At 35.9% G+C, this 14,364-nt stretch overlaps 1 protein-coding gene across 4 annotated transcripts in view; it reads right to left on the bottom strand.

Annotated features, from left to right (window-relative positions):
* LRCH1 (leucine rich repeats and calponin homology domain containing 1) overlaps window positions 1-14,364 on the bottom strand; it is a 201,007-nt gene that overhangs the window by 92,831 nt on the left and 93,812 nt on the right. For all 4 annotated transcript variants that reach the window (XM_053899447.1, XM_053899455.1, XM_053899452.1 and 1 more), the window contains exon 2: window positions 8,421-8,565. In XM_053899447.1, the coding sequence (XP_053755422.1) occupies window positions 8,421-8,565 (145 nt within the window). The remainder of the gene's footprint in view (window positions 1-8,420; window positions 8,566-14,364) is intronic.

The raw sequence follows: 14,364 nt of genomic DNA, 5'->3' as shown, positions 1-14,364 counted from the left end.
AATATGAAAAAAGACAAAGACAATGATGAAATACATGAATCTTCAGGCTCAGAGAGCAAAACAAAGTTTATAGCTAGGTAAATCAAGATAGAGCTATACATAACATAGCAAAAAATAGAGAGCAACAAAGATAAGAAGTTAGGGGGAGAAATCAAAAGGAAAAACATAAAAATTCTCTACAAGCCTAAATCATGTGGATTAGCAAAGGATTTCTCTATAGCAAAACAGAAGCCAGAAAACACAGCATCTCTGAAATATAACAGAAAAGAACTGTAACTTAAAACTTTACACTAATACAGCCTGAAGTTTTATCCCAAGAACTGAACCTTCCTTCAACAATGAGGTGAAAAGACATTTCAGAAAAAAGACTGTATTTACCACAAACATTATCACTAAAGAAACTTCTTAAGAACGCATGCTATAAACAAAGAGATTCATCCTAAAAAGAGTGAGATGAAAAAGCAGAGAATCTGGTAAAAAATACAGATAAGTGCAAATAAGCATCAGTTCACTCAAATCAAGGTAAAAAGCAAGAGGGACCTAAAATATAGAATAAAAATAATATACATTTGCAGAGGAGTGCTTGCCATTAAAGCTTTCTGTGAATGTTATCAATTTGGGGAGGATGAGAGAGGCATTTTTTACCTTTAGATCTTTAGGCTTTTGCAATTTATAGGTAACCTTTCAATTAAATGTATAAAGATATAATGACAAACTTCTAAACCAGAGAGAGAAAAAAACTGGAATAAACAAAACTTGGAATATTCAATAGAAGCTAGGAAAGGGCAGGGAAAAAGAAGCAAAGATAATCTTGATAAACAAAATACAAAGTAAGAAGAAAAATATAAATCCACATACATACGTACCTAAACTAAGGTTGAAAGGTTGAAAATGAGGAAGTGAAAACATGTATGTGAGCAAAAGACACCTAAAGAAAGCTAAGACGTAACTATTAATTTCATATACAATAGACTGTAAGTCAAAAAAAAAAGTGTTTTAGGGATAAAGTGAATCACTACACAATGATAAAACTTGCAGTTTGTAAGAAAGACATACACTTTGGAACTTGGGCTCAAAATACCTGGCCTATAACTTGGTCTTAAAATACATCTATTAAGAATTGATGGAATTACAGGGGTAAAAACCAACAGATCCACAATCATCCTATTTTGCTTAAAGCGCATCTCTCAGTAACAGATATATATTAAACAGGCAAAACGTGTTAGGGTAAAGACAAGATGAGCTGCATACTTAATGGATTTACTAGAATCCACATACAACACTTGGAGGACATACATACTTTCAGAATACTTACAAAATTAACTACACACAGGCTACAAAGCAAATCTCAACCAAGGTAGAGAATCAACATCAGAGAAAATATTTTCTAAACACGGCGCGGTAACATTAAAAATCAATTATAGAAGGTAACTTGAAGAATCTACTCTATAGCAAATGCATGGGTCAAAGAAGTAATATTGAAAATTAGAAAGGTTTTAAGAGTGATTTAAAAAATCCCACACATCACAACTTATAGGACTCAGCTAAAGCGCTACATACAGGGAAATTCATAACCTTAAATGCTCCTATGAGATTAATGAATGACATACCCTAAACTCTAGAAATTAGAAAAAAAAAAAAACATATAAGAAAATAGATGGAATTATGACAGATAAAAATCAGAAACTAATGAAATAGAAGATAAAAACCCAAAAACATTGGTCACTAAAATTAAAAGATGATCCAACAAAAAAATACACAATCAAAACAGACAGACTTCTAAAAAAAGGGGGATAAGGGAACACAAATCCACAGTATTAGGAATTTGAAAGGCAAACCAACTACAGATACAATAGAAATGTGTAAAATTACAAAAGTCCTCCTTTATCTCAATATTTGTGTTGGTCTCCTGGACAATTCTCTAGCAACTATTTTTAAGACTATGAAACTCCTAAAGGGCATAGTTAGCATTAGACAAGATAACAAAGGTGAAGATGTCAGGCAAACTATAAATGCCATCAAAATAAACTCCGCTAATTTCTATTATTTTTATTTATGAACCAGGGTGGCTGGGAGACAAATCACTTTCCTATTTCCTGTCTACAGTAAAGGGTTGTTGAAGGACCCATATATGATGGTGCAACAGCTAAATCCTATTTGGCTATTAAGAGGTGACAGCCACGATGACAAATGACAGTGAAGAAGATTATTCCAAAAACCCACACCCTCCTCCTTGTGTATACGCTCTTTTTCTCTTTCCCTCTTCTTGATGACAGTACTTGTCACTGCAAACTGCAATATTCTTAGAAGAAACAGAATAAGCTGAATATTGACAAAATGGCAATGTTTCAGAGGGTTTTTATCTGTCTAGCTAGAAAAATAAATTAATTTACACCTTGTTCGTTTTGACTTGCAGAAAAAAACCTTGAGAATTACTATATACAAAACATCTAAATAATGAATTAGCCATAGGTATTTACCCTATTTTCGGAGGGAAAATCTTCAGCACAAAGATCTTACAAATTTTATTAAGATCAGAAGCAGAACTGAAAACAAAATCAACACATTCTGACAGCGCTCTAGCCATCAAAGCCATAATGTCCCTTTTGTGTCTCTCTGTTCCTGTTTAATACAAACACTGATCTAAAACAACATCTATTATCAGGTGACATGTATAATGGAAAAATCCTCTTTGGAAGTCTTGCCAAGTATGAACTATACTAAAAGGAATGGAATCTGGTAAGAAATATCCTACTATTAACTCATTCACCCTTAATAAAGCCTGACAGCTACCAATGCCAATGTACAGAATTTTACAGGTGCTACAATTTATAAATATATTAAAAATTTTAGAGACCACTGTCTCTAGGTTCTGCCTTGAAAACAAATGCCCAGTGGGCACACTAGAAAAGACAAGGCTTAACCCATACACTGTTGGTCGTGCTATTGATGAGTCTGGTGGCCATTTCCAACTCTAGCATTCTACAAAAAATATCTTCAAATTTTAAGATAATGCTTCCAAATTCCAACATGGTTTGCTGTGTTTTGGTGTCTTCCTGCTGATCTGTCATTTGATAAAACATAGCCTAGCTTCCAAAGGTCAGTTCCAAAATAGCTCATTTTCCCTTTGAAAATAAAGTAAGACCTTCATAAAAGGATTTGGGATACACGTTTGTCTTGAACTGAACAAATCTCCCCTTTTTCAATGTAGGAAGACACCATCAATTTTCTCAGTTTCTAGAAAGAATAAATGCTATCTTACAGTTAAGACCTTCAGAAATGTCAGTGGCAAGGCGAGGGATACAATTAAAATTCTTAGGAATAAAAAATTAATTCAGTTCACAACCGAAATATAAAATCTGTGCTAAGGTAACCTTAGCACGCAAGATGCTTCTCCAAATCCTTCAGATAGTGAGATATTCTTAGGATTAAAGATTATTTCTCAGAAGGACCTCCCCAAACCGCCCCCCCCCCCCAGCCCCACCAAAGGAATGTAGGGATACAGGTTATATGGCCATCAGGAAGTTGGCTCTTTCTGCACATTGTTTAGCAGCCAAAAAGGATGCCAGGCTTCAGAAAAAGCATCCAAAACAGATTCCTTTTATGGTATGATAACATTTTGTTCAAGAGACTGCCCTTTCCTTCACAGGCAATGCCTCAGAAACTATTCCTAAATAGACTGATAGACACAGGGGGGCTTCTAATGAAGAAGCCAGCTCTTGATGTGTGTGTTTCACCCTCGGAAAGTAAAACCAACTCACCAGGAGTTCTGGAAGCAATATGATCAAATGCTGTAAAGAACTTCCATTTTTGGCAGTTTCTATTCCTGAACCTCTCTGAGATGAAACTTTTAAGCTAAAGTCCCTAGTCTTAGACTCGTAACACCCCTCTGTTGCCAAGCGTTTTGCTAGTCCGGGTTATTCTATTTTCCTAAGGTACATTTTCTCCATGGGTCTAATCAACAACAGCCTCTCCAGCACCTTAAAATAGAGTTTAAACTTTGAAAGGCTTTCCTGTGTAGCTCAGGTTCAAAGTGTTTGTTCTCTATAGGAACAGCTCTTGCTTGATCGTTTTTATTGTTCTTGGCCACATTTCTGGGATTAAGACACTTTATAACAGGAAGAAACACAGTGGCACCTACACTAAACTAACATAACCTTCTGTTGTGAACACCAAGACGCAGAGATTAAAAGCCCTGAGACTTCAAACACAGGCTACATAAACAGCAATAAATTAGCATTTTCCACGAGTCTGACATTTCTATCATGTGGGAAGACGCTGAAGTGTTTTTCACTGTATTTCACAGTGAGGAGTTTTATCTTGCATGTGCTAATTACACCCATCTCTAGTCTAAGACAGGAATTGGGTTTCTGGCACTAAGCAGCCATTGACAGTTAGAGATAACATCTCTGAGACATCCCTGCAGCCAAGAAGCTGTGTAGGCAACGGGGAGCACCACCACCACCACCACCACCACCATCATCTCCATTGTCATCCCGACCACCATCACCATCAAATATTTATGGCTGTTTCCTCTGCTGAAATGCCCAATATATCCCACAGGGTGTGATCAGTTTTGGATGTTTCCCGTCAATGCAAAGTAGCTTCATATGGCATCTCTCCTACTTTAAAACATACAGCACTAGTGAGTTCTATATGTGATTTATTAAAAAAGAGAAAAAATTAAAAATACAGTGAGACCGTGTTTAATTTTAAGGATAGAAACATGCAATCTGTGAAAATCTGAAAAGCAACATCTCTACACTATTTTATCTAAACAGCTCTTTACTCGTAGTTCACAGAAATACGAGGAAAAACCCCTAAGCACTATGGAAGAGAAAGCAGCTTCAGGTACTGATTTGTAAAGTCTGATGAACATGCCTATTTGCTAAAGTTGTGTCAGAACAGGCTACAGCTGACAGAGTCCGCATTAAGTGTGTGCCTAAAAGCAATTTACAGTTGGTCTTTAATTTTCTAAAATTTATAGATTTCCCTGATACCTCTAGACTGGTGATGAGGTCATGATTTGATGATATACTTCTGTCTAGAGTATAAGCTTCTTTCTGTGGCATAATCCCCCATTTGTCACAGAAAAAAAAAAAAAAACTGCACGAAGACAACTCAGTTCTTCTACGACGCAGTATGTCTGCGGCTTCCTGAGTCCCCTGCTCCTTTTTCAAGTACACAGATTGACAGCCTCTCTTCCAAAGGCCAAAGTCAACAGGAGTCCACTATGCCCCTTCACCATACCCAAAAAGAAATAAATTTTATTTCGTTGACTTGATTTTCATGAGGGGTAGAAAGGAACTGAAAAGGCCACAGTGCCCAATCCTGGATATTGTGGACGGGACATGTATCATGATCCCACACAAGCACAATATTCTAAATGCCTTCCTGGTTAGCGGCATGACGGTGGCGAGGAGTGGAGTAGGAGCCTGAGCACGAGAAGAACTCACACAGACTACACTATTGTGTGGATGATGCCACTCAACATCTTAGAAGAGATCATGATTTCATTAGATGCCACTGGTATTTTCCAGGCATCATTATATATTTGCAAGTAATATTATGTATTATATATTTGCAAATAAACAGATGTGACAGTCATCTACTATTTTACAAGTTACAAATAAATCTTTTAGGCAAATACAACATTGTACCTCAAATCACTATCAAACACAAAAATAACTCAATTGCAAATGGTCCAATTCTTAGAAGACCTATTCCAACTAAACCCAATAAATTGGGAATTAAAGGCTCTATAATTGAACAAAGGGCCCATCTTCCTGGTCACTTTAAAGCTTTCCCTATGTTATTTTATGTTACACATTTATACTCGTGAAGTAAATTTAAAAAAGGGTATCAAAAATAATTACATATACATATCAAAAATTATTACATATATATTATATATAATAATTACATATATATGTGTGTATATATATATATATATATATACACACACACACACACACACAAGCATGCATACACACACACACACACACACACACACACACACACACACACAGGACCTGGCTTTCAAAGAGTTTAGAGGATGTACTTACGTTTTCATATACCCTGATACAACACCTAAAAAGTAAGAGACATACTTTTTTTCTTAATTTTCTATATGTAGCTCTCAATTCCTTTAAAGAGTCAGGATTCAGCACTACAGAATAGGTATTAAAGCGTAGAGATGTGAGCAAAGAAAGACAACACAAAACAAAAGTGATCTATATAAAAGGGGAAAAGGATAGAGGCAAACGAGAAATTAAGCAGATAGAAAACACTTAAAGAGTTGGGTGTTCAACAACCCCTTTCTTTCTTCTTCCTATTACCTAGCAGTTCACCACAAAACTGTCTGCAATATGCCCACATTGTTCCTCTTCAGCATCATCAGTCTCAATGACTCTGTTCTTGCCCTTAAAGGTTCTGAAATCCACACTTCAATACATCCTTTCTATCATCTGAAGACAACAATGTTACTCTACTCTCAACTAAGCTCGACATGAAAATCATCATACCAAAACCAATTATATTAATGCTTTTAAAACCTAACATAGGGGCGCCTGAGTGGCTCAGTTGGTTAAGCATCCAATATTGGCTCAGGTCATGATGATCTCGCAGTTTGTGAGTTCAAGCCCTGTATCAGGTTCTGTGCTGACAGCTTGGAGCCTGGAACCTGCTTCAGATTCTGTGTCTCCCTCTCTCTCTGCCCCTCCCCCACTCACTCTGTCTCTCTCTTTCCCTCTCAAAAAATAAATACACATTAAAAAAAGTTTTTAAATAAATAAAATATAAAGGTTAAGATTAGATTATTTTAGATTTATAGAATTCTATAGTTTATATTATCCCAGAAGAGTTATGTCATCTATACCTAAAAGTTTCTCATTGTATATGGACTTAGTGTAACAATGCAAAGGTAAATCTTCTTATTTGTTACATGTAGCACTGCTGGATGTGAAAATGCCACAGCGGGACAGATACAGGTAAGTAAAGTGAACACACCAACTGCATATGCTCTTGGGATATTTCCTCCATGCAGACTGGAATTAGAGGGCAGATGTTTCAGGGAAATAGTGAACCAAACTCTGTAGACACCACTACGTTGGCTCCATCCAGCAATTCCAAGGAAATTAACATTCTGGTGTTACGGAAATAGTTTAGACTGTCTCACTCAAGAAAACTCAAAATGGTCAGATGAACTAGAAACCTGGAGAAGTTGAAAGTAAGCTACAGGAGTCTCTAGAGATTATGCTAATAGTAATTTACATCTCATTTACCAAAAAAGTAGTAAAGGCCACTTAAAAACATGAGTAGGACTTTTTTTCACTCCCAAGGAGGATATGCACATGTAATGAAATGCAACAGAAACCCACTCTGACTGCAAAGAAAGCAAGAGAAGACCCCAACTCTCAGTGGCCAGCTGAAAAAAAAAACTAAAAAATAACTGACATTATTATCTATCACAAGTTAATGCTATATCTGGTTCATTGGGAATTTTGCACTTTAAAGTTTGGTATGTTTGTTACACAGCACAAGCCTTGCTAATCAGGTGCTGCTCTTTACACACCAAGATAATGCCACTGACATGAGTGAAGGCTTTGCTCAGGCTTGCACTTTGGAACCTTGCTTTTTTTGCAGAGATAGATTTGATATAACAGCTTCTGTCTCCCTCCTGAGGTCCAGTATGAGTCAAGGAATTAGGAGACAAAGAGCCAAAACCTAGCCAGAGCAGCTGATAGTCACAGCACTAGGTCTAAAACCAAGGCCTTAAAGTAGCTTATTTTCTTAACTTCAGAGCTACTCAGGGGCATTAATATGTGACAGTGTGCTGTGTGTAATTAGAGAATCAACACAGACCACCAGCCTGTCCTCAGCAAATGCTGACCTAACTGAATGGGGTTACAAAGACAGCAAACTTCGTATCTTACTGGAGTTGCTCAGTGCTCTTGAATTTTCTCAGGTGGCCAAAAAGGAACAGGCTCAGACAGTACTAAGTAGAAAATCCAAAGGTACAAAAACTCCCAAAAACCAGCAAGGTCCCAACGGGTCAAAACCTCTAAGTTCTTTTTTTGCTTCCTTTAGCCCTCCTCCTCCCAAAACTACACCAATACCCAAAGACCATATACCAAGCACCAAAGAGACAAAAGGTATAAATGCTGCCATATAAATTACTGTAAAAAAACTAAACACTAGTATGTTGTCATATTGACATTCAGAGAAGTCTAGCACCAAAAACAGTATGAATGGCACTACAAATCTATTATGGAAGGTAGTTCTTTAAAAAATCCTCGTATGATTTACTTCAAAAGATGATCAGGAATTGCCAAGAAGAAAAAACCCTGATAGAAATAGAAGCATCATTATTTGGGGTTCTTTTTCTGCGAATTTGATTACAATCTTTATAGACAACCTACCTCAAGTTTAAGTAAGTCAGCATCTGCAGATTAATGATGGCCTCAGGAATGACTCTGATGCAATTATGATACAGATTAAGAATTTCCAGTGATACAAAATGGCACAATTCCATTGGGACTTCGACCAGTCTGTTTTTAGATAAATCTATGAAAAAAGGAAAGAATGTTTTGTCAATAAATCTTCAACACAATCAAATACAATTATCAACTATCAATACTTTTTTTCCTTAACATGTTTTAAAATAAACATAATCTAAATTTAGGTCATTTTTGGTAGCTCTGTTACTCCAGGGTTGATTTCCTTTTCCTGGCATATTACCCAATTTATATGGAAAAGCCAAAATATTGCTGCAACAGTTTTAGCTTTTTAATTAATTTGGAAACATAGGCCAGATAGAAGGCCTCAACTGAAAATTATTTCAAAGTCATTCTCCCCTAGGTAAGCATGAAAGCTGTATCCCTTAATATACCTGAATATTTAATATTTAGTTTATTTAATTCAGTTTTGTATTCATAACATGTATTGTCTCTTGGAACATGTCTTTTATAACCTCCGCAAACACACACACACAGACAACTAAACAAGTATTTCATTCACTAGCATCACTGAGTACCCGCAATGTGTAAGACCAAGATAAATCAATGGTGTCTCTCTTAAGGACAGGCATTGTGCCTGCCACATGACCAGCAATAAAACCGAGCTCTCTTGGCCAAGGATACCAAAGACCTTACTAATGGTGGTCTACAGAGCAGTGTAAACACACAGCATGGTTTACAATACTACCATCTCAACAATAAAAATATGGAATAGTCCGTAAGGTCTAAGTATGGGAATTGTAGACATAACCAAATATAACAAAAGAACTACCACTCTTGAAAACTGTAACCCGACATCAATCATCTCAAGCAGGCTGAGCTGACTGAGGAAGGACTCAATCAGTACGAACGGAAGATGTTTCTTAAATAATATATCATATATACTTAAAGAATCACACTCCATTAAAAAAAAAAAAAAGAATATTGAAACAGGTCAATACTCTTACGAAATAGAAGTCAAAGGGATATCCTCCTGACTAACCCGCCAAGAAATAAAAACATAAATAAACAAACACGGGCCTCGATGGCTTCAGGGGTGAATTCTAAGCAGGTTTAAAGGGACAATTATGCTAATATTCAAACTATTCCACACAAGGTAAAAGAAGGTAAGTTTCTAAATACTTATTTGAATAGTAAGGTATAGTACTGATACCAACACCTAACAAGTATCCAAAAAAGAAACTATTTATGAATCTCCCTTCTAACTACTGATGTAAATCCTAAATTTAAAAATTAGCAAGCAGAATTGAGCAGTACATAAAAAGATTAACATACTATAACTATGTGGGATTTATTCTAGGAATACAAGGATTTTGTATTATTTAAACAATTCACTATATAACTAGAGTAAAAGCAAAATCGCTTATGATCACCTCCATAGATACTTAACAGGTATTGATAAAATACTGAATACATTCTTTTTCAAAAACTACTTTATTGAAGTATATCTTCTATATCATAAAACTGACCTATTTCAAGTGATCTCTAGCAACTTTACCAAGTGGAACATCATCACCATAAATCAGAACATTGTTTTAGAATATTTATATTTGTTCTTAATGCAATCACTTAATAAAAGAAGAGTTGGCTATTTCTTACATAATCTCACACACACACACACACACACACACACACACACACACACACACGCATGAGAGAGAGAATTCTTTTATTTATGGCTAAACCTTGAACTACTAGAAATATTACCAGTAAAATCAAGACAATACATCATTACCACTATCACAACTTACTATTGTTCAGGAGATACTAGCCACTGACATGGATAAGGAAAGAAAAGAAGAACCAAAATTGGAAACAAAAAGACAGAATTATCATTATTTACAAATAATATGATTGTTTTCCCAGAAAACCCAAAAATATCAAGAGAAAAGCTATTTCAAATGTTAAAAAGGTACAGGGTAGAAAATGAATATGCTAAAAAATAGCCTACACACACACATACATACACACACACACACACACTAGCAAAATGATACAACACAAGAAATCTAATTTATTGTAAGAGTAAAACATCTGGAAATCTGACAAAACATGCAAAGTTTATATGAAGAAAACTTTGAAATGCTACTAAGCAATAAAAAAGAAAGGTTACAATTGAAAAGATGTTCCCTGATAGTAAATAAGACAGCATCAAAAAAAGTGTCAGTTCTCCCTAAGCTACACATGTATAATGGAATGAATCCCCAATTAAAAAAATAGACTTCTACAATATATACTTTTTGATTTGCTGAGGTTATTATACAAGTTGACTTTAAAGTTCATATGGTAAAATTAACAATGCAAAAATAGCAAGGTATTTCTCAAAACAAAAGGCGCTCTAAGGGGCACCGGCTCCCCTAGGGATTAACAGATACATCATAAGGCAGTGTGATGGGCAGGTGAGAAGGTCAAGGGAACAAATTACAAATAGGTCAAAGATATATATGGAAATCAAGTGTGCAGTCAAGGTTGCATTTCAATTCAATAGGTTAAAGAGGTAGGGTCAGTAAACAGTTTGAGAAACCTGGATAGTCAGCTGAAACAAAGGATGACCTATTTCACTCCTTTTATTTCAATACATCCTAAATGAATTAAATGATTGCCTTTAAAAAGTGAAGCCATAAGAGCACTAGAACAACACATGGGAAGTTTGTGTTTATGATCTTAGAATGGAGAAAGCCTTCCTATGAATGGCATAACACAAGACTGATGAATCAACACATAACAAAATTTAAGGCATTTTAAAACAAACAAAAATTCTACCAAAAACATAAATGACAGTCAAGGAATGGTGGGAAGTCCTACAAATCATAAACCCAGTAGGCTAATTTTTTATACATATAAAGAGCTTCTACAGTCAATGGTAGTAAGTTTGAAACTCTGGAAAAAAAAGGAAGGAAGGAAGGAAGGTAGAAAGGAGGGAGGGGAAAGGGAGGGAAGGGGGAGGGAAGGAAGGAAGGAGGGAAGGAAGGAAGGAAAGAAGGAAGGAAGGAAGGAAAGAAGGAAGGAAGGAAGGAAGGAAGGAAAGAAGGAAAGAAGGAAAAGAAATGAACAGATGGCTCACGGAAAAGGAAATATAAATGGCTCTTAAGCATATGAAAAACTGATCAACCTGACTCAAATGTGAACAATGTAAATCACAGCTACATGGGACATTTTTCACCTAGTAGACTAGTAAATATCAAATAGCTTGATAAACACATCATAATGCTGAGGACATGATGTAAATGAAGAACATGTCAGCAAAATCGATCAAGATTACAAATGTACATACTTCATTCAACCTAGAAATCTTTCTCATCTACAGATAAACTCATATGACTGCAAATGACATTTTTTAGCATGGCAGGAAAGAACAAAAAATAGAGAGCAAGTTAAATATTGGTGTGTGGTTATACATTAATATGCTATTAATAAATATAAATAAAACTAAAATTAAATCAATCAATATTAACATACTGTTACTATTTCATGTGGTGTAACAGAATATTAAACATTATATTCCATAATGAAGTGCTGATACTATGCAGTCATTAAAATGAATGAAGCAGCTTTATTTGTGCTGATCTGGTACAGTCTCTCAGACATATTATATATATTTTTTAAAGCCTGGTACAGAAACAGTATTTGTGTTTGTAAGTGAATATTTACACAGTTGTTTAAGTATAAATAGATTATCTCTGGAAGCTGCAGAAGAAACGGGTAGAAGTAGTTGTTTCTGGAGAAAGCATTTCTTGTTGAGAGGACAGGTGTGTGGGGGGAGATTCCCGCAACTGTACATCCGGCTGTGGCTTTAGAAATGTGAGTGCATTGCTTATTTGATTTTATATATAGAAATGAATTCCATACACATATATATATAATCTGTGTGTATATACATAGATATAGGATTATGTATATATACATATGTGTATATATACAGATGTATGTGTGTATACATATATGGGTTTATGTATATGTATCTGTGTATGTATACACATATACAACTTCCTACCAACATTCTTGTTTTTTAATTTTTTTTTTAAGTTTATTTATTTATTGTGTGAGAGAGAAAAAGTACAAGCAGGGGAAGGCCAGAGAAAGAGGGGGAGAGGGAGAGAAGGGGAGAGACAGAGAGAGAGACAGAGAGAGAGAATCCCAAGCAGGCTCCACGCTGACAGTGCAGAGCCCAATGCAGGGTCCATCTTGCAAACTGTGGAGATCATGACGTGAGCTGAGATCATGACGTGGGCTGAGACCAAGAGGTGGACGCTTAACCAACTGAGCCACCCAAGCGCCCCTGTACCAACCTTCCTTCTCTACATGCAGAATTTTGTTTCATTGGAAAAGAGATTTGAGAAGCCAGAGCAAACCGCAAAGTCCCATGCTCTTAATTAAGGGAAATACAGGAGCAAGCTTCTTTTCACGAATGTTTAAAATCGCGACAGAAAAAAACTCCGAAAGTCTTGCATTCTTTCTTCCTGAAACTCTCTACTGGACATGGCAATCTTCTTGTGCTTCTGGTGCTGGAAATTTGCCAGAAAACTTTTACGTGCGTTTTTCCTTCGGATTCAACTCAAATTTCTACTGATGCTCCAGTTTACATTCAAAACTTTACCTTTCCTGAGGACTGCTAGGATGGCACTATCAAGCTGAATGTCTCAGTAACTATTTTAAATAATAATAATGTTATTATTAGTTTCAGTGTCATGAATGCTTTTTTTTAAAAAAAAAAAGATATAGGCATTTTTGTAGAAATGCTGTCATATAACTATAAACCTTTTACTTTTTTATTGTTTTTAAGCTTATTTATTTATTTTTGAGAGACAGAGAGAGCATGAGCACAGGGGGATGGGCAGAGAGAGAGAGAGAATCCCAAGCCGGCTCCCGACCATCAGCGTCAGCCTGACACAGGTTCCATCTCACAAACCACGAGATCATGACCTGAGCTGAAACCAAAATCAGATGCTCAACCAACTGGGCCACCCAGGCACCTCAACTATAAACCTTTTAAATGATCATGGGATACCAAATCAATAATAGAAACCACCCCAACCAGAGCGCAGATCAATTCTAAATCTATAACCACGTGTTAAATGTTTGAGAAAGTTACTCAATTTCCCAGGTCTAGGTTTCTGGATACGTAAACTCAAGAGTATATGCAACTGAAAATGTTCTAACGCTCTTTTCAGATCTCAGGTTTCTGTATATAAATAAAAAGTATTTAGAATTCAAGTGTTTTCTGTCAAAAGTACTCACAATCCAAGTGGTTTTGCTTCATCATAGTAATCAATAGCAACAGTGGAGTATCACAAAAAGTGATAAAATGCAAACCCACATGTAACAAATACTGGCACATCTTTTTAATAAATTTGTCCTTTCATTGTAAAATCTATATTCTTATTACATAACCTCTTTTAGGAGTGCTCTGTTTTCACACTTGGGGAAAATGCAATGGCAGGAGAAAGAAATGATATAATAGCTTATAAATTAAGCTATATTTAATTCTGGTCTCAACTTACTAATAGCATCATCATGAACAGTTACGGTTAGAATAATGTTCTAATTGGTGTCTGAGTCTGGTATCTTTGTTACTACTCAGAATAAAGAGATGATATGCTCTCGACCCTTTTGATAGTCTCCTCCACAATCTCCAGATTGGAAGGGAAGCTTTAGCACTTTCCTTCCGTAATTTCCTCCTGCAGCCTAACTTCACATGCCAGAAGGAGCTGAATGAAGGGCTGGTGAGAACTTCTGAAGAGATGCTCTTAGTTCTGCCTGCTGAGAGAAGAGGAAGCATATCTGGTAAAACGTAAATCGCCCTCATTTTAAATTGTATCTGGTATCTCCTCTTTAATCCTTGTTTTTA

This window comes from Panthera pardus, unplaced genomic scaffold (genome assembly GCF_024362965.1).
Source record: "Panthera pardus isolate Hobbes unplaced genomic scaffold, ASM2436296v1 HiC_scaffold_1, whole genome shotgun sequence".
Lineage (NCBI taxonomy): Eukaryota > Metazoa > Chordata > Mammalia > Carnivora > Felidae > Panthera > Panthera pardus.
Note: the sequence above shows the minus strand (reverse complement) of the source record. Positions and strands in the feature narration are given on the sequence as shown.